The 22,774-nt window shown below is 38.9% G+C and overlaps 1 protein-coding gene across 2 annotated transcripts in view; it reads left to right on the top strand.

Moving 5' to 3' along the window:
* The first annotated feature begins 6,915 nt into the window (after nucleotides 1-6,915).
* The window catches only part of CDK8 (cyclin dependent kinase 8), a 129,506-nt gene continuing 113,647 nt past the window's right edge, over nucleotides 6,916-22,774 (top strand). Inside the window, exon 1 of one of the 2 annotated variants that reach the window (XM_032403307.1) lies at nucleotides 6,916-7,874. In XM_032403307.1, the coding sequence (XP_032259198.1) occupies nucleotides 7,747-7,874 (128 nt within the window). In that variant the 5' untranslated portion in view covers nucleotides 6,916-7,746. The remainder of the gene's footprint in view (nucleotides 7,875-22,774) is intronic. The other variant, XM_032403306.1, reaches the window with a different exon arrangement.

Raw genomic sequence — 22,774 nt, 5'->3', positions numbered from 1 at the left:
TCCGCAATAGCCAAACTGTGGAAAGAGCCGAGATGCCCTTCAACAGATGAATGGATAAAGAAGATGTGATCCATATATACAATGGAATATTACTCAGTCATCAGAAAGGGTGAATACCCAACTTTTACAGCAACATGGATGGGACTGGAGGAGATTATGCTAAGTGAAATAAGTCAAGCAGTAAAGTCAATTATCATATGGTTTCACTCATTTGTGGAACATAAGGAATAGCATGGAGGATATTAGGAGAAGGAAGGGAAAAATGAAGGGGGGGAAATCAGAGGGAGAGACAAACCATGAGAGACTATGGACTCTGAGAAACAAACTGAGGGTTTTAGAAGGGACGGGGTGGGGGATGGGTTAGCCCGGTGATGGGTATTGAGGAGGGCACGTTCTGCATGGAGCACTGGGTGTTATGCACAAACAATGAATCACGGAACACTACATCAAAAACTAATGATGTATGGTGACTAACATAACATAATAAAATAAAGTTAAAAAAATAAAAATTGATTGCGTTTGAAAATTTGTAAATTGTTTATTGGAACTCAGAACTCATTTCATAAAAAAAAAGTATACACGGTGGTTTAGTTTCTAAGCCCACAGAGCTAAACTGGTAAATTGGTTGAAATTAATTTTTTAAAATTTGATTTGATTCCCCTACTGTCCTTGCCCTGTAAGCTTATTCATCTCTTTTTTTCAGTTCCTTCTTTTACATCTGTGACCTTGGGCCAATTACTTAATTTCTATACCGCTCCATGTCCTAAACTGTAAAATGAGGATAACCATAGGACCTACTTAATTCTGAGGATTAAATGAATTCATGTCTTGCACACAGAAAATATTCAATAAATTATAGCTGCTATTTCTATTATCATACTATTGTCTGTCTATGGTGGGTTTCCCACCCCCACCCCCCACAGAAAACCTTAGACAAGGATTCATGTAAAAATACATTATTTAGGAAGTGTTCCCTGGAAAAACCAGTAAGGGAATAGGGGAGTGCAACTGGGAATGAAAGGAGCTTAAGTAAGGGATGGTACGTCAACTTTGACCTAAATTCATAGAGGACACAGGAGACAATGTAGGTCACCCCAGCACTGTCCCAGTCAGAGGCTATGAGAGCTAGAGCATTCATACTTGCACCTATAGTTATTAAGGTGGGGGTGGCTTAATTCCCAGGTACTTCAGCTTTGCATGTGCAAAGTAAGATGGGTTCCAGTAGCCTAAGGGTAGCCCCACATATAGCCCCAAGTCAGTGCTCTGAAAGGATAAGGTCATCTGCTTGACTTGGCATCTGCTACAACATCATCATCAACATCATCATCATCATCACTACCTCCCATAAGATACACAGTTGTATATAGTTTAAAAGGCATTGTGTCATGTTCTAGGGATAAAAAAACACTCCCTGTCCCTCTACACATTAGATTTCTTCTGAAGCACAATATAAATACACAAAGGTATAAGCAGTGTGTGCTAAATGCCAAATAAGTGTAAACAAGGTAGTGGCTATGAGTATATCGGCTTTGGGTGACAAGGAAAGATGCTAGTAGTACCTCCGTTGTATCTTAAAGAGTGGGCAGGGTGTAGGCAAGTAAAGAAAAAAAAAAAGCAGGGGGTGTTGATGAGGAAAGGAGTGGAATGATGAATGTTTCAGGGAGAATCAATAAACTTGTTCTAATGTGGTGGTTCTCAACCTTGAATGCTCACTAGAATCACCAGGGAGCTTTAAAACGCCCAATGCCCAGCTGTAGCCCAGATCAATTACGTCAGAATTGCTGGGGTGATTCCCCAGGTATTTCCAATGGACACCCAAGGCTAAGGACCATTGTTTTAAATTGGCTAGGAAACAGCTTACGAGAAACTGGCTAGGAGCTACACTAGAGATACAGAAGAGCTCCGATTGGGGAAATTTTGGCTATGTGGAGCTAATTATTTCAATTTCACTCTAAGGTTTCTATTGCAAGCTGCCTTAAAGCATTTTCCTAGGTCAGGCAAAAGTAAATACAGAGCCTGGAACATTAGATGAAGGAGTTTGAACTTTATGCTATCGGCAATGAAAGGTCACACAGGGTCCTTGAAGATTTTTGAGCACAAGAATGATGTAATCAAAACAACATTTTAAAATTTAAACAGGATGTAGAGTTTTAGAGCAAGAAGGACAATATCTGATGGAACTTGACCTTGGCTGGTAGGGGGAAGGGCTACTAAAGGGGAAAAAGTTCCGGAGGTTCTGAGCATGAAGTTGCATGGAAACAAATAGCCTCGGGTATCAAGTATCAGGTGGTTGCAGAGGTGACCTAACCATGTTTATGTGTGAGAAAGGGAGCTATGTAGCTCACAGGAGAGCCATGTTTGTACAGGAACCAGCCAGAAGAAACTTGGCTTTTCTGGTGAGTGGGCCTGAGTAACAGTCTAGCTAGCTAGAGGATGAAGCATATTGGAATGAGAAGCCAGAATAATATTTTAAGCCTTGAAAAACTGAACACAAAACTAAACTGTGTTCCTATAGATTACTTGCTACACTGTTGTGTAGCAAAATATATTTTGAACTGAAAACAGAAAGTACCATGCTTATTCCAAGAAAAAAGGCATCCAATAGAAGAAAAAAGGACAAGATTATAATTATTGTTTATCAATTTAAATAGGTAAATTTTCCTTAATACTTATAGAACATAGGAGCAGAATTCATCATTGACAAATATGAGACATTTTCAGTTTGGGATGCCCTTATCAGTCTCTGTAATGGGAATCTATTAGCTAAGAAAAGAAGAAATCATTTTTAACCTGTTATTTATATTATTTCTTCAGCTGTCTGTTTTACTTAGTATGTATTTGATGGGGTCTTGCTACCATACATAGATGTTAAAGAAGCCAGGAATGAGGGTTAACTCTTTTTTAAATTATCCTACAAAAAATTCAGTTAAAAAATTTCAAGCTACTGTTATGCTGTAAAAGGGATCCTGTTCTCATTTTCCTCCTTCCCCAGCTTAAATGTCATTGTCTGTCATTTTAACTACTCTATTGCCAATAATTCTAACCTCTGTCGCCTCATCTTCTTTTCATTAAACCCAGCTGGCAAGGCTCTAACCCTGGATGAATCTAACATCTGTCTTTGCCAGGCCTCCACCTGGGCTGTTGAGTGCTGGTGATGAAAATCTCACAACAGGGCAGATGGATATTGATATAAATGCATGGCTGCACCTGCAAATGGACCCGCGACTTTGGCTAGAAGTCCCACGATGATATCCTGCCAGCTATCTCTTTAATTCTGCCCAAAGCGTGTTTTAAACCTGTAGTCTTTTCAGACATGAAAAGATCTCACTGCTTTCTCCTTCCACTCCTGTCTCCTCACTCACAGAGGTAAACTTTTCTTGTACCTTACAGAGAGAACCAAAGCCATTTGAAAAGGAACTCTTTCAACTTTCACCAAATCCACAGATTCAGATGTACCCATGAAAGAACTGAAAAACATGGCCACAGTATTTTACACTTCCTATTACCGAAAAGTGGAGTATACTTGCCCCTCCTTGAATCTGGGCTGGTCTTATATCTTGCTTTGACCTAAACTCATTCCTCTCAAAGTCGTTCCCATCTCGGTAAGTGGCACCATCTTCAGGAGTCATCTCGATTCCTCCCTTCTCTTCCCATCCAACTGAGCAGCAAGTCCCATGCCTACTTGTCTGTCTGTCAATCTCTCTTTCAATCTTATCTCCTGCAATCCATTGTTAACATAGCAGCCAGGATATTCTTTTTAAAGTATAGACCACATCTGGTGGTTCCCTTGCTTACAACCTTCCAATGACTTCCTATTGTCCTAAAAATAAAATCCAAGCCCTTACTATGGTCTAAAAGGCCCTGGATAATCTGGTCCCTGCCTAACTCTTTGTCTTCATCTCACACAACCTCCCCCCTTACTCGTGACACTCCTATCAAACAAGACTCCTTTCCCAGCTTAAAGTCTTTGCACTTGCTGTACACCATACATCCACGTGGATTACCCTGATCTGCCACCTTAGCAGGTTTTTCTCCTCATCATTCAGGTCTCACTTAAGCATTACCTCAGAGAATCCTTGACCAGCCACCCAATCTGAAGTAATCTCCTCTGGGCTCATTTTCTATCACATTGCTCTGTCTCAGAGCCTTCATGGTACTTAGAGCTTTCTCCCTTCTCCTGTGAGTCCCCACCCCATCTTCCTTATCCCTCTGAATGAAGGAGCTCTCATATTCTTATATGACCCTGCCCCCATGGGCACACTTTGTGGGCCCAGGAATGGGCCCCTGACCTAGCTGGATCAGAGCCCTTCCTGTGATTTTTAGAACCGGAGTTGAGAAACAGAGTCAATTCTTCTCTAACGATAGGTGTCTGATGCCAAATTCAGCAACTGTTTGTGGTCATCTTTCCAGTCGTGTGAAAATGAGTCTATAAGAACAAATGACATTCACATGATGAAGGGGAGAAAGAAAGTTACTTTTGAAAGTGCTTTTTGGTTCTGGTTGTTTCCAAGTTTTAAATTATATTCTGGATGCATATGGAGTTAATTGAGAAATTTTGCATTAGTATTTTCTTTGAAAAAATTTAAAAGGCTAGGGTGTTGATTGACCTAACCTGTTCTTTCTTGTGTATAACACTACTCAAATGTAGATGTTTAATATGTGCTTTTTGATGATGAAGATAATGAATATTCCACCTGCAGAAAGGAAGGTTAGAAACTTTCCGCTTAAAGCACGCTCTAATATCGAGCGAGAAAACAAAAGTGGTAGGGATGAGAAGTGATCAACTCTGAGAAGACCCACTTGGGCTTTCACATCAATACATCATGATATATATAGCACCAAATTCTTTTCCACACTGCAAAAAAATACACATTCAGAGGCAAGACAGAGGTAAGATGTTAAATGTTTTAAAATGACTGTCCCCCCTCAACTTAAGGTCCATTTCAACCTTTATAGAAATCAATCTATTCAACACATGCTAATCAAATATAATTATGCAAACTATGTTCTGGGCACTTTAAGAGATACAGAGATGAGTAAGTCAGAGACTCAGTCATTAAGGTGTTCATTAAAGGACGTATTTTTTTAAGTACATAAAAGAATGACTAAAATACAAACTAGCTGTGATGTTTCTACATGAGTTACAAATAAAATATAATGGCACCAGGGCTGGAGTAGGAGCTCCTGGTAAAAAAAAAAAAAAAAAAAAAAAAAAAAAAAGGAGGTGGTTCATATTCAGTTGTAAGAATGAGGAAAAGCTTCATGACTAAGTTACGCATTTGAGCTGTACCTTGGAGGATGGGTAGGACTGCAAAGGTCAGAGATGGTATGAGGAAGCATCCAGCCTTTGAGGACAGGCCAGACAAAAGAATATTTGGCATGAGACTGAAGGACAATGTGCAGCTAATGAAGGCCTGAACTCCTAGGATTGGCAGTAAAACAACAGAATGTCTGTCTCTTAGCATTGCTACTCACTGGATTTGGGAGGTTTGGGGTATGGAATGATCATTTTCAGAAATTTTAAGTTTGAGATGACAGCAGAATATTCCTTTAGGCTGAACAGGAGGCAGTTGAAATGTGGGGCTGGTGTTTGGGAGGCATGTTAAGACTGGAGATGTTAAATTTAGAATGTAAATAAAACCACATTTATGAAAAGCATGGGCATTATTTGCACACTGTTCAGAACATGAACCAATGAGGGTCATAGACTCTGCACCATCATGACTTCCAGTGACCATGTAAAGAGACTATCAGTATAACCTGAAATTGAAAATCAAACTGAAATGACAGCTCCGTGTTCCTGATATGTTCAATTCATTTAAGTAACAATTAAGTATGAACCCTCATCCTTTGATCTATTGGAAATCCATTCTGAAAACAGATTCCATTCCTCAAGTTTTTGGAAACCTAACATGTGCCCAGTCTTTCCTAGTTCATGGCTTTGGCTCTGCAGGCCACTTCTTATCTTTCATAATTGAGTCTCGGGCTGCTTCCCTCTCCTTTCCTCCAAGCACGGACACAGCTACGACCAGGCTGATAGCCTAGGGATAACAGAAGGGCATTACCACACAGAAAAGAAAAACCTAAAATTGAATATTAGATGTTACTGCTCCTAAGACATAGACCAAGCTCCCCTCCAAGTCCCTAATGTCTATCTCTTCCTTAGCTTCCCATCCTGATGCTGTGTTCTGCTTACCTCAAACCATCATATTCTCCCAACCTGGAATTCAGATCCCTAACTTTCACCCTAGCTCTGGAGAGGGAAGCAGGCCTTTCTCTGCCCACGTCCAAGGCTGCTTCCTTTCCTGCCCTAGGATTACTGACAGTAAGAATGCTGTTAATTAGCTTGACTATAGTAATCATTTCACTACGTATGTCTGTATATATAGACATATATATGTATATGTGTGTGTGTATACAGACATATACACACACAACACGTTGTACATCTTAAAACTATACAATTTTTTTAAGAGGCGGAAGAGGGAGAGGGAGAGAATCTTAAGCAGACTCCACACCCCGTGCAGAGCCCCACCTGGGGCTCGATCTCATTCATGACCCTGAGATCATGACCTGAGCTGAAATCCAGAGTCTCACTTTCACTCATGTTTGTAATATGTGTCAATATGTTGGTATCATTGTGCAGCCCTTATCAGATTGTGAACGACAAGAATACACCAAGTAATAGTCTGTGAGGTGTTTACAAATATATAGACATTTTTCGATAATGATAATACCCTTTAACATCTGGAGATCGGAAGTGGAATAAAATATGGTTCTCATGCTAGCCTCCCTCGCACGTAAATTTCTCTGGTTAAGTTTATGGCCCAAATCACACTCTAGCGATACTGCAGTAAGAAAAAAATTATTTTTCCTCCAAACGATTGAAACTAATCTCACCTTGGACTACTGATCCCAGCATGCAACGCTCCCGTACACAACTGTGTGGGGTGGAGTCATAGAAGGGGCGGCAACGACGGTGGCCTGTGCATTCTGGGCATTGTAGTCTGAGGCTCTGGCCGCCGTCGGGACAATCCACGTGGTGCGTCTGGCGGCAGCTTTGGGCAGTGGGTACCCTGCTTCTTCCACCCGGTCCTCGAGGTGCGGACCCCGGCGAGGCCGGACCGGCGCCGCTGAGCAGGCTGCAGGGAGGCCCGGAGGCAATCCGATCTTTCGCGACGTTTTTGCGACAGCCGTGGCCGTGTTCCGCGAGTCCCCTCCCTCCCTCCTCTGAGGAGGTACCGGCTGTTGTGCGGCGCTGCCTTTCTGTTTGAGTGTATGGGAGAGAGAGTGAGTGAGTGAGTGTGAGCGTGTGTGTGAGAGAGGGTGAGGCGTGAGTGCGAGTGTAAGAGGAGGAGAGCCCGCCGCGGCCGCCCCGCCGCTCCCCGCAGCGGGAGCAGAACGCGCGGCAGGAGCGAGCAGGAGAGCCGGCGCCCCGGGAGCCCGCGGGGACAAGGGCAGAGACGCCGCTCCCCACCCCCAGCCCTCGTCCCTCTGCTCTCCTTCGCCCGGGGGAACCTCCCCGTCCCCCCACCCTCCCGGCCGGCCTCTGCCCCGCCGTCCCCCTGGATGTCCCCGGGGCTCTCGCGGGGCCTTCTGCTCTTGCCGCATCAGTCGGGCTGGTGCTGCGGCCGCCGGGTGTAGAGCGGGCGGGTTCCCGGGGGCTGCGGCTGCCGGTGCTTCCCCGGTCCCCACCCCTGTCCCCCGGCCCCCCGACCCAGCTCCCCGGCCCCGGAGGCTGTGACAATGGACTATGACTTTAAAGTGAAGCTGAGCAGCGAGCGGGAGCGGGTCGAGGACCTGTTTGAATACGAGGGCTGCAAAGTTGGCCGAGGCACTTATGGTCACGTCTACAAAGCCAAGAGGAAAGATGGGTGAGTGTTTGTGTCTGTGCCGGTGTCCGCGCTGGGCGGCGCTCCCGCAGGCCGAGGCAGGTAGCCCGGAGGGAGAGTGGGGCGCCGGCGTGCCGGTCTCCCACTTCCTCGACACCAGCATCTGGCCCTGCCAGCCAGGTTTGGGGAGGAAGTGGTGAACGAGGGATCCAAACCCACACGAAATCCTGCGTGCTGCTGCCTCTGTGTTCTACTTTGGTGGCTAATAGGGAAAAGGAGCTTCTACTCCATGGGCTGTATACTTTTCAAGGATTTCGGTTATAGATTAAAAAAAAAAAATTGTAGTAAAACGTCAGTTTAAATGATTTTCTGGGGGGGCTCAATTTATTATGGTAACCTTCTGGGTTACCTCACGCCTCTCGAGTGACATCCATCAGTCTGGAAGGGAAGCTGTGATCCTTTCCCCCACCAGTTTGTGATTGATTTATTACCAAATTTGGATTTTATTTGGGGGAAAGAAAGCAGCAAGTAAATGTGATGCTGAAGAGTTGTTCATAGTGATAATCTGTAACATAAATGTAGCAATTGCTATTTAGATATCATTAACCTGTGAGTTTTACGTAGAACAATGGGGGTTTGGTGCAGGGTGGGTGGTGGGGAAAAAGGCAAGGGACAAATAGGGACTATCTTGTTCAGGCCTGTTCCCCCAAAATTTAGTAGTTGGCAGTGAACTGTAAATAGTCTCTTAGCTTTAAATATTTTCCCCTAGAAATAACTTAATTAAGTCTATGACTGGTAATGCTTCCAGTTTAGTTTCTTAAACAGGCAAGTGAAGTGTTCATTTTTTCCTTTGTCAGTAGATGAATGTCATGTAATATTGACAAAAGAGAAGGCAATTCTTAGTTGAGGGGAAAATATATTTTATTAACTCCTTGTTTTCCTCTTGTAAAAACGTATGTTGTCTCTGTTGCCTTTGACAGTATAGAAAATTGCTGGAAAGATAATTTCAGAGTTTATTATATAATCTTTAGGTTTCAGTGTAAACAAAGTAGGTTTACTTGAATATCACTGTTAATTTGTTAGCTGCTGTTCCAGGTTTAAAATAATTGCTTTTTTTTTTTCCCCCAAATTAGGTAGGAGGGTATGTTCAGAACTATATTAGCACTAAAAAAAATGAAACCATTCATAAAGCTGAAGTAAGTTGGGGGGAGCCATATTTATAAATACTTTAATATTCTGGATATTGGAAAAAAGTGTATATTTATTCAACGTTTTTCTTAGATTTAGTAAGATATCTTTTTAAAATAACTTAAAAGGGACTCTTAAAAGAAGATAGTGATTCTAATAAATTTGGTACGTGCATTTCAGTGCTTATATGCAGCAGTTAAAGCAGTACAGATATCTGCAAAAGGTACGGATTTGAAAACTTGATACTGTGTGTGCTGCATGTATTTAAAAGTACTTCTTAGTGAGATGGATAATCTGGTGACATTTGAGAAATCAGCGTCTGGAGATACCTACTGTTGACTCTTATTTATATTTTTCATTGAAGAATTCCGACATATTTTTAAAATTATCCTTCTCATATAATATTTTTCAAAAGCCTTAAACCATCTCCCTTTCCCCGAATATTATGTAATTTGGGGCATATTCAGAAAATCCCCAATCCCATGAGATTAGACATAGTAGTACATTTGACTAGTCTGTCATCTGCTTTATAAAATTCTGGTGACTCTAAATTATTTTTAATCTCTCTGAGAGAAGCCAGTTCTATTTTCATAAATTACCAATTTAAGCTAATAAAACATAAGTTTATTAACTTTGATTTTATGTTTTATTTTAAAACTATGATACTTTTTATTGGCAAGAGGTACTTTTAGCCACATTTTCTATCTCATGGTTAGGTTTTAATTTAGACCAAAAATAATTTTAGAAGAATTATATAATTTAAAAATAGCCAAATGTATAGTATGTGAATGTTTCTTAGTCATTTGTGATAGCTAAAAAGTAGCATTGCATTTTGGAAAAAAATAACTTTATTTATAATTCTTTGGGCTTGTTTTCCAGCAACCTTTAATGATTTTGTTTATAGGATGAAATTTAAAAAAATAAAAAAGGATCAAATGTCAAGAGAGTTTTAAAATTACTTAAGACGGTTTTTGTTTTCCAAAGGGAATACTTTTGGTTTGGCTTCTTATAACCTCACTCTGGTAAAATACAGCATTGTATTTATGAGGTTCTTTTGATCTTATGTCAGTGAAATGTAATTGAATGCATTTTAGTCCTGGTAAAATAAAATTTGTGGCTGTTTAATCTTTTGTAAAAAGATGATGATGAAATAATTTGTTTCTAGTATTGATTTACTTTCAAATTAAATTATACATTCTGTAACTGAAATTTCAGAGTACTCCAGGAACCCAGACAATAACACCTTTAAAGAGAATCTTGAGATTTACAATAAAATAGGTTTTGTTTAGACATATTTGACTATTAAAATGAATGTATGTAAATGTTGTATCCTTTCAGTTGTTCAGCAAGCATCACAGAACATGAATACATAGTAAAAGAATTTAGACCAGAAGAGTTAGCTTCTTAAATTATTTTTAGGAAATAAAACAGCTCAAAACGTCTTTGACTTAAAGAATTATTAATACTCTCCTGCTAGTATCCTACAATTATGATAAACTCTGCATTTTAAGGAATGTGGGAAAGGAGGAAATACTTTATTTGAGGCATGATTATATATATGGAAAAAGGGCCTTTTATAATTGTGTTAATTTCAGATTCTAATAGAGTTAAAACATAAATGCACAGTAAATCTTGGAAATAATTTGCTCTCACTGTCACCATAAATGAGATAGAGAGTGTCCTTTGTGTCTGAACACCAAAAGGGTACTCAGTAGGAAGCAAGGAGATTCATTTTCTTTCTGAGTCAGTTGCATTTCCTCTTTGCAGAATTTAGGCAGCCAAACTCATTTTGTTCGAAAGAATGGAAAAGTGCAAGGAGACAGAAAACAATTTGTATTTTTAAATTCTGAACTCTCATTATAGGGAATGGACATTTCTAGAATTTAAAAATCAATTTTAGGTAAGAGTTTGATCTCTAAAAAAGAAAAGCAAAAGGAATTCTCTTGAAGTGTTTTTAGTTTGCTGCATTCTATGTTCAGAAGAACAGATAATATATAATTGGGATTGCGTATGTGTTTGTGTGAGAGAGAGTGAGAAATATAAAGAAAACTTTGTTGGGGCACTTTTGTAGGCAACCCAGAGATTAGTAGGCAGTAATACTGATAATAGCTAAATTATTGAGTAAGAACTAAGTCCTCGGTAAAGCCCTTTATATTCATCATCTATTTAATCCTCCCAAGTACCATATCCGAGTACCATATCAGGTCAGTTCTGTTTTTCAGTTTTACAGGTGAGGAAACTGTAAGAAAGGTTAAACTGTTATAAAGGTTAAATTTGTCCATGGTTATACAACTAATTAAATGTCGGAGCTGCAATTAGGGGGTTACAAAGAGGTCTCTTACTCCAGAGTCCATGCTCTTAACCATTATGCTTCATATAATTAATATATTAAATAAATGTAAACCTAGACATGGAGATTTGGTGTTTTAGTGGGTCATTCAGAAAACATGAATACCTTATCATAGGACTAGGCTTTTCAATTAACTGGTATACTTTTTAAATACATTTCTGAACAGCCCTGGTTTTTTTCAAGTGCAATAAGTGTGTATGTAGATACGTGGGTATATCTATACATACACACATATATGTGTATGTCTACAAATATACATACGTGTGTGGAGGGGGAACCAAACTCTAATAAGGCATGTTAAGAAAGTTCTTCATCTGGTGGGAAAAACTCTTAAGTTGGGGAGACTAGAAAACTGAGTTTGAGTTCAGACTCTGCCTCCGATTACCAGTATGACCTAGGGTAAGTCACTTGCCTTTTGTAGACCTTGGTTTCCTTACTTGTAAGATTAGAGGGTTTGAGTTGATAATTTTTAAGTTTTTTTCTAGTATTATGATTTCAGAAAGTAAAAATTATGAATATAAAATGTAATACTTTTGCAAGATGAGGTAAACAACCACTAAAACAAATTTTACTTTAGACAGTGATACACTTTTATGTTTCTTAGTGTCATGTCTTAATGTGGCTTCTCACCAAATGCCTAAAAGAAGTTAGGTCAACTTCCAAAGACTTACCAGCTACTTTACCTGTCTTATCCATCATCTTTATCTCTTCAGATGTTGGGATTTATGGGCTAGAGCTTGCTCCCCCTCCTGTGAACCTGAGAATTTGACTTAAAGAATTATTTAAGTGGCTAGCACAAGGGACTTTTCTGATTCAATCTGCATTGGAGCTTTAATTCAGTTTTATTTATTTTTTGTGGTTTTTCGATGTTTTTTTTAAATTTAATCTTATTTTATTATGTTAATCACCATACATTACATCATTAGTTTTTGGTGTAGTGTTCCATGATTCATTGTTTGCATATAACACCCAGTGCTCCATTCAATACGTGCCCTCTTTAATACCATCACCAGGCTAACCCATCCCCCCACCCCCCTCCCCTCTAGAACCCTCAGTTTGTTTCTCAGAGTCCATAGTCTCTCGTGGTTCGTCTCCCCCTCTGATTCCCCCCCTTCATTTTTCCCTTCCTACTATCTTTTTTTTTTTGTTTAAACATATAATGTATTATTTGTTTTGGAGGTACAGGTTGCACTACTGGATATTTACCCCAAAGATACAAATGTAGGGATCCAAAGGGGTACGTGCACCCCGATGTTTATAGCAGCAATGTCCACAATAGCCAGACTATGGAAAGAGCCAAGATGTCCATCAACAGATGAATGGGTGAAGAAGATGTGGTATATATATACAATGGAATATTATGTAGCCATCAAAAAAACCCTGAAATCTTGCCATTTGCAACGACGTGGATGGAACTAGAGAGTATTATGCTAAACGAAATAAGTCAGTCAGAGAAAGACATGTATCATATGATCTCACTAATATGAGGAATTCATAATCTCAGGAAACAACCTGAGGGTTGCTGGAGTGGTGGGGGGTGGGAGGGATGGGGTGGCTGGGTTTAATTCAGTTTTAATTCCTTAATTATGATCAGAACTTGGTGGAACCCTTTATTTCCCCTGGAGGAATCTAATAGTTTTTCTTCTGAATATTATTGAACTCTGTATCTGTGTTCAATTTGATTTAATATTTCTTTAGATGTCAGAAATGCCAAATACAAAATGTATACCCATTGCTGGAGATTTTGCATGCCCAATAAGGAGTATTCCTTATAACTTTTTAAAAATATGATGGAAAGGACAAGCAGAATATTTACTATGCACTTTATATTTACTTGCTGTTGAATTTATCTACCTTAGATATTCAGTGCATTTAGAACCACTTGGAGGTTTCATGCTTAAATTCTATTTTCTGAGTAGCAAAACTGGCAAATTAAATTAATTCATTTGGGATTTGTTCATTTGATTTTTACTTTTGCTGGTTCTTTCAACATTTGAAGAAATCCATTCAGTCATTCATTAACCAATATTTATTGGACCCTTTATGTGCCAAGTACTGTCCAAAGTATTGGGAATACAAAGATGAGTAAAACATTCCATTATTTGAGGAGGTATCTACTGGGGAAATCAATGTAAATAAACTGTAGCAATTTAATCAGCACTATAATTAATACAAGGTGCTATTGGAACACAGAGATGGAAAGTCCCAACTGTTTAGGGTTTTCAAGGAAAGCCTGTCAAAGATGGCAACATTTTGTTTGACTCTTAAAAGATGGGGAAGATCTCATCAGAAAGCGTGTTTTAAGAGGACTGGGATAAAGAGGGGTGCTTTTTTATTGTGTTCTTACAGACCCCAGTAAATTTTGTGTATTTGAATTTTTTCTTCTCACATGTTACCTCCCCACACCTTTTTGCCTTTGAGCTCTTGTTGTATGTGTTGTATTATGTACACGCACTACAGATGGTCCATTGTACCCACTGGACATGATGAGGTTTCTGTTACTTCACAGCGAACACCTTAATTCTCTGTGTGGCAGTTTTCCATCACAAGAATGTTGCTGAATCAGAGTATGGGCAGGCTCTGAAATTCAACTCTCTTGACTTAAGAATTTATCTCTCATATGTAAAGCTGCCATGGCAGAACTCCATTTTGATTACAGCTCTGGATAGCAGATGATTCTACCTTGATCTCACCTCCACGAGGAGTGGGGAGCCAGAATTTTCTATGCTGTAAGATGGTGGCAACAAATTGGAGGGGGAATTTCTCTTGTTGGAATCTGATGTGTGAAGAGATGGGAGGGAGGTGGGAGATGGATTCCAACATCCTGGATTTCAGCTAGGAACATAGAAATAATGACAGATTATGATAAATTACTATAGGCCATTTGCAAACTTACCTGCTTTTTCAAAAATTATTTCTCTTAGCAAATGTGTTCAGAATTATGATTTATAAAACATTTGAAATGTGACCCATATGTAAGTTGGGAACTGTGTGTGCCAAATCAGTGTTGATAAATAGATACTATGCCTGTGGCTGGTGTCATCTTTCTTGTAGTGCCTTTTGTTGTTGAATCCAATCCTCATTGTCTCTTTACTCTTTTTTTATTCTTTTTCTGTTCTTAGCTGCTGCTAGAGAATGAAAATCCTACTGTCCTTTCTTCCTTCAGAACAATTTGTAATTCCTTTCCTTCACACCAGCTTAGGTAGGCCTTGGTCATCTCTTTGTTACTTAGAAACTAGTAAGATATTTTTTGTCTTTAGATATCTCTGGTTACTTCAAGGCAGTTCTTGATGTTGTCACTAAAAAGTGACCTTCAGCTGTTACTTTCATCTTAATACTTGAAGACCTGTTAGTGTCATGATTCTCAAGATTCTTTAGTATGGTTGTTGTCAAAGTCACAAAACCAGTCCCTGCTGTAGTAAGCTGCCTTTGCTGATGGAATTATGTCATGTCCTTCAGATGTGTTATGGCAGAAAAAATGCTGAGAATCCCTTTCTAAAATTGAGATATATTACATATCATAACATTCACCCTTTTAAAGGGTGCAATCCACTGCCTTTTAGTATGTTCCCAAGGCTGTGCACTCATTACCCCTATCTAATTCCAGAACATTTTTATTACTCCAAAAAGAAACCCCATATTGGGGGCGCCTGGGTGGCTCAGATGGTTAAGCGTCTGCTTTCGGCTCAGGTCATGATCCCAGGGTCCTGGGATCGAGTCCCGCATCGGGCTCCCTGCTCAGCAGGGAGCCTGCTTCTCCCTCTGCCTCTCTCTCTCTCTCTCCCTGTCTCTCATGAATAAATAAATAAAATCTTTAAAAAAAAAAAAAAAAGAAACCCCATATCAGTTAGCCATCACTGCACATCCTCGTCTTCCCAGCTCCTGGCAACCACTAATATATTTTCTTTCTCTATGGATTTGGCTATTCCAGACATTTCATATAAATGGAATTATATGGTGTGTATATGTTGTGCCATGTATCAGTATTTCATTCCCTTTTATGGTTGAATAATATTGCATTGTATGGATATACCACATTTTGTTTACTCATTCATGAGTTGGTGAACATTTGTGTTATTTCTATTTTTTGGTTATTATGAATAATGCTGCTATGACATTCAATGTTTGAGTTGTGTGGATATTTGTTTTCAGTTCTCTTGGGCTATATTCAGGTGTGGTTAACTCTTATGTTTAGCTTTTTGAGAAACCACCAAACTTTTCAAAGCAGCTGAGAACACTTTTGAGTGGCTTTACCTTTTCTTTGGTTTAGGACCAAGATCTTTGTCCTTTGTGAGACCTGACTAGACTGTCTATTCCCAGGACATTGTTCACATTCGTCCATTGCAGTGATTCTGAAATACAGATTAATACAGTTGTTCCTCCATCAAATCAGACAACCATTCTGACCTTTGTCTCGGGCAGCACCTTGTGCCAGAAATTTTTCCCCCCAACTGAAGTAGGTTCTAACATTTAGGTTCAGAAATCCTAACTACTTTATCTTAACATACAACTCCAGTTATTCCCTCTTCACTCATCACTCCACACAACATATTTAGTCCTTCATAGATGTATTGTGTAACTACTTCAGTGTATATGTGGTTAATGTTTATATGTCCTTTGGGTCTTTCTGGTGAATGTTTATGGGTTAGATATTATAGATTTCCTCTAGGGCAGTAATTGTGTTCCCCTCAGTTCCTGGCACATTGCCAAATGTTGACAGGTATTGAATATTTTTGGTGTACTTGTTCTCTTTAGCTGTAGTTGTTTGTTTTGTTTTTGGTAAAAAAATTTTTAATGTTTTTTATTTATTTGGTGGCTATTTGCTGAATATCTGTAATATGCCAGGTTCTGTGCCAGATATGGGTGATTCAGCAGTCAATAGGCCATGGTCTAAGTCCTTAGGGAACTTATAGACTTTTAAGGGATGCAGGCAAGTAAAAAGGTAATTAGAGCATAGTGGGATAGGACTGTGATCGGCAAAATATATAGGTTGCCATATGGGTACTTGATCTGCTCTTGGGGTTCAAGGATGATATTTGAGTTGCGACTTGAAAGATAATTAGAAGTTACACAAGTGAATGGGCAGTACATAAGAGTGACTGAGGGTTGGGGAGTTACTGTGCAGGCTAGAGGGGTAGCATCTGGTTCCTGAAATTGTTTATAAAGGAAGGGGTTCCATCTGGTAAAAGGGAGTGTGGTAGGGGTTTTATGGTGTGTAGTAAACAAATTTTAACTTAAATTATTTATTTGAAGTGATTTCAGGAACTTTTATGTCATGTTGTAGGAGGGAAGGCTAAAGCTCTCTCCAGGACCCTTTGGAGCCACCACCGAGTAGCATTTATAGAGATAGGAAGGAAAGATGGAGGGAATTGAAAGAATTTCAGTGCCAGATCTTAGAGAGTAGTAACAGGTGAGGTGAGAGGTATAAAAAATTAAGTTGGAGAAGTAAGTGGGGTCTTGGAAATCATGTCGTGGACTTTGTACTTTATTCTGAAGACAATGGGGACCATTTGTAGGATTTTAAGCAGATAGTAACAAGTTCAGATTAATCATTTAAAAAGATTGCTTGGCTTAGTAAAGCATACATACAAACAAACAAACAAAAAGATTTCTTGGCAACACATTCAGAATAACTACAGGGAACTGGGGTTAGGAGAATGTAATAGTTACCTAGGTAAGAGATGCTGGAGGCTTGAATTAGGAAATGACCGAGGGAATGAGGAACAGTTGATAGGACTTGTTAATTTCTTGGATGTGAGAGAGGAAGAAGTAAGAAGAACCAAGGGTAAGGCCTAGGTTTCTGGCGTGAACAGCAGGATATTGCCATTCATACAGATAGCCGAAACAGAAGAGGAGCAAGTTTGTGTTTTGATGTATTGAATTTTGTGTACCTGTTAAACATCTAAAAAGAAATGTCCATTAGGCAGATGCATGAGTCTAGTACTCAAGAGAGAGATCTGGGTAGAGATAAACTTGGGAGTTACCAGGTACTTGAAGCTTCGAGCGATCTTGAAATTGTCTAGGGAAAGTGTAGAGTGAGAAGAGGTCCTAGGATAGAATGTAGAGAAAAAGATGTCCATCCAGGAGGCCAATAAGTTGAGTCCTGAGAAGGAGAAAACTCAGGATCAACCCCATTGTGCAGCAGGATTTGTGCTTTTTGGCTGTACACAGCAACTTGGAGAAAAACCAGAGTGTTTTCAGAAGGAGTGGTAGGCATACCATATGCCACACAAAGGGCAAGGGAGATAATGAAGTGTTTGGGTTAAGTAATGTATTCTAAACAAAAAAAAAATTCAGTGAAAGATTTTTGGACCCTAGAGCTGAAATTATAACTCACTTTGTAGGTTTTATCCAAAATGTTTTGTGGTACTTTTATGGGTAGCCTTATCATTCAAGGCCAAGCAATGAAAAACTACTTCGATCTTTGGTTCCACATTGGCTATATTATTGAAGCTAAACCTGTACATACTAGTTTGCTATTTCTTTATTTGTTCATTCATTCCATGCTATTCAAGGTAGTTCTTATTTTTTTAATAAAATAGCTTTTTTTTTCTCTGATTATAAAAGTGATACAGGTTCGTTGTAGAAAATTCATAGTCCAGAAATGTATACAGAAACTAAAAGCCCTAACTCTACTATTAGGAGACAATTACTATTTTCTTTATCATCTTCACAGATAATGCTATGAATGTAAGTAGAGATTAATGAAATCTAGTATGATCTTACTTTTTTTCATTCAAGAATATTATGCCTCTTTTCCTGTCAGTAAATATAGTTCTAAATCAGTTTTAATTATTGTGGGCATTACGTATGTATGAATGTAAATATGTATCTAGTGAACCAGTTCTCTAGTGATAGAAAAAATTTAAGTAGTCTCCAAATTTTAGCCATTACAATTATCAGAGGACCTCTTAGAAAATATGTCTGCAGTTCTCTAACTGTAGCAAGTCCTTGAAGTGGAATTTCAGAGTCAAAGGTTATATACTTTAAACAACTGTCTTTTAATTATAAAATAAGATTGGAATATGAAATTCATATATCATAATAAAAAATTCAGACAGTACATAAAGATAACTAGGAAAATCTAAGTCTCCCTTTTTAGAATAATCATTGTCAGCAGCTCCTCGTGTATATGCATATAGAAGCATATATATGTATGGGTAGACTTTAAAATTTATTGTAATACTTTTTTCATTTTGAGCAGACAATACATGCATATGAAAAAAATGTAAATATACTGGTGTTCTCACCTCCATCTCCTCCAGCCACTCAGGTCCTCTTCCCAGAGCTGTCCACTGATAGCTCTCTTGTGTATGCTTTCCAGTTTGTGGGAACAAACATCTTTTGACTTTGTTTATGTTACTATTTTTCATGTGCAACTCTTTTATGAAGTCACATTTATCATTCATTTCTTTAATGGCTGCTGGGTTATGTGTCAGAATTAGTTAGAAAGGTCTGTATGTCATTATCTTTAAACACAAATTGTATAATAATGTGTATATAATTCTGTGCCTTGCTTTTTTCAGTTCATACGTTTTGGTGATCAGTACCTGCACATGTAACGCAATTCATTCCATCAGCTCATCATCCTGTTTTATGGATGTAATGTAACATACTGGTCCAGTTGAAGGGCATTTAGGTTCCTTCACTTTTTTGTGCTCCTTAAAAGCACTGCAATAAATGTCCTTTACATCTGTCTTTGCACACAGCATTCTCTCAGATGGAAGCAGAACTTCCCAGGTCCCCAGAATTCCCCACAGAGATATTTGCTGATACCACTGCAAAGAGTAAAATTTTCATGTAGGAAGAGAAGCTCCCTTGCTCTATCTACAGGGACTTTTATCCCTCTTGGCTTTCAGTGGTCCTAGAAACTGGTTATTATGCCCAAGCACAAGTTACTGATAACAACCCTGGTACATCACTGCAGGACTGGTGAAGTGCAGGTCAGTTTCTCAGTAATAAGTCCTAATAGGCCTGGGTTAAGGCTCTTCTGTGGGTCAATGTTATGTCCTCTAAAAAGGTTGCACCAATTACACTCACATCAAAACTCCAAAAGCAAAATTTATCTGAAAGGAGAAGTGGGAATAGATATAGTAATGATATGTTTGAATCATAGGGGTTAAGTACATTGTAAAGTTGGAATTGTTTAGATTATTCTTTTGCTTAGAGTTTTCTTTCCCCATATAGTCCTTTGTATTTTAGATTACTTGTTGGGATAGAAAAACTTAAGAGCCATGTGGATGTTTAAAGATACAGTCATTATTACGTTTACATCTTATTTTATGTTCATTTCATCAGATTTCTCTATTCCCGCTTAATACTGCTGATACACTTTGTTCCTATTACAAATAACTAATGCTCTAGATGTGTTCTACCTCCAACCACTTTAAAGCACTCTTTTTTTTTTTTTTGATGTAGTGTTCCATGATTCATTGTTTGCATATAACACCCAGTGCTCTATGCAATACGTGCCCTCCTTAATACCCATCACCGGGTTAACCCATCACCCCAGCCCCCTCCCTTCTGAAACCCTCAGTTTTTTCCCGGAGTCCATAGTCTCTCATGGTTCGTCTCCCCCTCTGATTTCCCCCCCTTCATTTTTCCTTTCCTTCTCCTGATGTCCTCCATGCTATTCCTTATGTTCCACAAATAAGTGAAACCATATGATAATTGACTTTCTCTGCTTGACTTATTTCACTTAGCATAATCTCCATGTTGATGCAAAAGTTGGGTATTCATCCTTTCTGAAGGCTGAGTAATATTCCATTGTATATATGGACCACATCTTCTCTATCCATTCGTCTGTTGAAGGGCATCTCGGCTCCTTCTACAGTTTGGCTATTGTAACACACTGACTCTTACTTTTACTTAGATGATCACTTCTATTTCCTGTTGCTTGGCTTTGGTCATCCTTTCATTCTCTGCCCAGCGCTGACCTTCACCCAATCTTTTCCTTTCTCCCCCTTTTTGGCTTGCTTTTTATGTTTTTTTTTTCTTAATTTAGTTTAATTTAGTGATACCACTTTGCAGTGGTATCAGCAAATATCTCTGTGGGGAATTCTGGTTTTAGAGGTAGAGTTCAGTGATTCATCCATTGCATAAAACACCCAGTGCTCATCACATCACATGCCCTCCTTAATGCCCATCACCCTGTTACCCCATCCCCCCCTCCTCCCCCCTCCAGCAACCTTCAGTTTGTTTCTTATGGTTAAGAGTCTCTATGGTTTGTCTCCCTTTCTGATTATGTCTTGTTTTATTTTTCCCTCCCTTCCTCTATGCTCCTCCATTTTGTTTCTTAAATTCCACATATGAGTGAAATCATGCGATAGTCTTTCTCTGATTGACTTATTTCACTTATCATAATACCCTCCAGTTACATCAACATCGATGTAAATGGTAAGTATTCATCATTTCTTTTGGCTGAGTAATATTCCACTGTGTGTGTACACACACACACACACACACACACACACACCACATCTTCTTTATTTATCTGTCATTGGACATCTGGACTCTTTCCATAGTTTGGCTATTGTGGACATTGTGGCTATAAACATTGGAGTGTAGGTGCCCCTTCGGATCACTACGTATCTTTTGGGTAAATACCTAGTAGTACAATTGCTGGGTCGTAGGGTAGCTCTATTTTTAACTTTTTGAGGAACCTCCATACTGTTTTCCAGAGTGGCTATACCAACTTGCATTCCTACCAGCAGTGTAAGAGGGTTCCCCTTTCTCCACATCCCCACCAACATTTGTTGTTTCCTGATTTGTTAATTTAACCATTCTGATGGGGTGAGGTGGTTATCTCATTGTGGTTTTGATTTGTATTTCCCTAATGATGAGTGATGTTGAGCATTTTTTTATGTGTCTTTGGCTATTTGTATATCTTCTTTGGGGAAAGGTCTATTCATTTCTTCTGCCTATTTCTTGACCGGATTATTTGTTCTTTGGGTGTTGAGTTTGGTAAGTTCTTTATAGATTTTGGGTACTAGCCCTTTATCTGATTTTATCTGATAAGACATTTGCAAATACCTTCTCCCATTCTGTAGGTTGTCTTTGGGTTTTGTTGACTGTTTCCTTTGCTTTGCAAAAACTTTCCCTTGATGAAGTCCCAATTTGCTTTTTCTGTTTTGTACTGATTTTGGTTTTGGCCTTGTGCTTTGTCACCTGTCTCAGGTGACCTCTGGGCTTGCCTCCATAGACTGGGAAACGAGCTCATTCTGCTGTGGATGGAATTGCTTGACTTTGTGTGTTCAGCAGAGGTAATCATTCATGGTAGATAAGCAGGCAGGTGACTATAAGATAATTTTGATGCATTTCAATTTTGAGACTTTTATAAAAAGTTTTAAGTACTGTTAAAAATAATTCTTCACAGACATAATTTCTGCTGGACAGAAGTTGGGAAGGTATTTACTCTGTACAGAGAGATACAAAGCTGAAGAAATGCACATTTTATCTTACCTTTTTTTAAAGATTTTATTTATTTATTTGATAGAGTGTGTGTGTGTGTACAAATGGGGAGCAGCAGAGGGAGAGGGAGAAGCAGACTCCCTGCTGAGCAGGGAGCCTGAAGTGGGGTTTGATCCCAGGACCCTGGGACCATGACCTGAGCCAAAAGCAGATGCTTAACCGACTGAGCCACCCAGGCACCCCTATCTTCTTATCTTAAAATCTGTTAGTACAAATGAGTTCAGCTCTACCTAAAAATTTAAACCAGATATCCTGAAGTTGAAAGTTACTATTATGTTGTTTTAGCCAAGACTGGCTGACCTCTGCATATCCTCTTTAGGCTTGTGACATGAGCTAGACTTAGAAGAGCATAAGTAAGGAAAAAAAAAAAGGAAATCTATTAAAGTAGCACATACTTCTCATATTTCATCTGTTTCTCTTCTGGTTTTTTGTTTGTTTTTTGGATTGACCATTCCATTCTCAAAGGTGATTCAGCCTGGTGTTCTTTAAGTACTTGAAGTTTTCAATGCAATCAAAAACTAAGTATAACACTTCTAAACCTTATTATTTTGACTTTGATCATGCAGAGTCTGCTCTATTTCTGTTGCACTTTGTGTAACTGGACGCATTGAGTGTAAGTTCACTTGCTGGTTCTCAGATCAGAATGCAGTACAATTACATTTTGCCTTAGTGAAATTCTGTACTATAATTATCCCAGAACATTTTGGAATGTAAGATAACATTCGCCACTAGTTATTTATTTTAAAAGTGTTTAAAAGTACTTTCGATGGGTTAGCCTGGTGATGGGTATTAAAGAGGGCATGTATTGAATGGAGCACTGGGTGTTATACGCAAACAATGAATCATGGAACACTACATCAAAAACTAATGATGTAATGTATGGTGATTAACATAACATAATAAAATAAAATTTAAAAAAATAAAAAAAATAAAA

This window comes from Phoca vitulina, unplaced genomic scaffold (genome assembly GCF_004348235.1).
Source record: "Phoca vitulina isolate PV1807 unplaced genomic scaffold, GSC_HSeal_1.0 scaffold5, whole genome shotgun sequence".
Classification (NCBI taxonomy): domain Eukaryota; kingdom Metazoa; phylum Chordata; class Mammalia; order Carnivora; family Phocidae; genus Phoca; species Phoca vitulina.
Note: the sequence above shows the minus strand (reverse complement) of the source record. Positions and strands in the feature narration are given on the sequence as shown.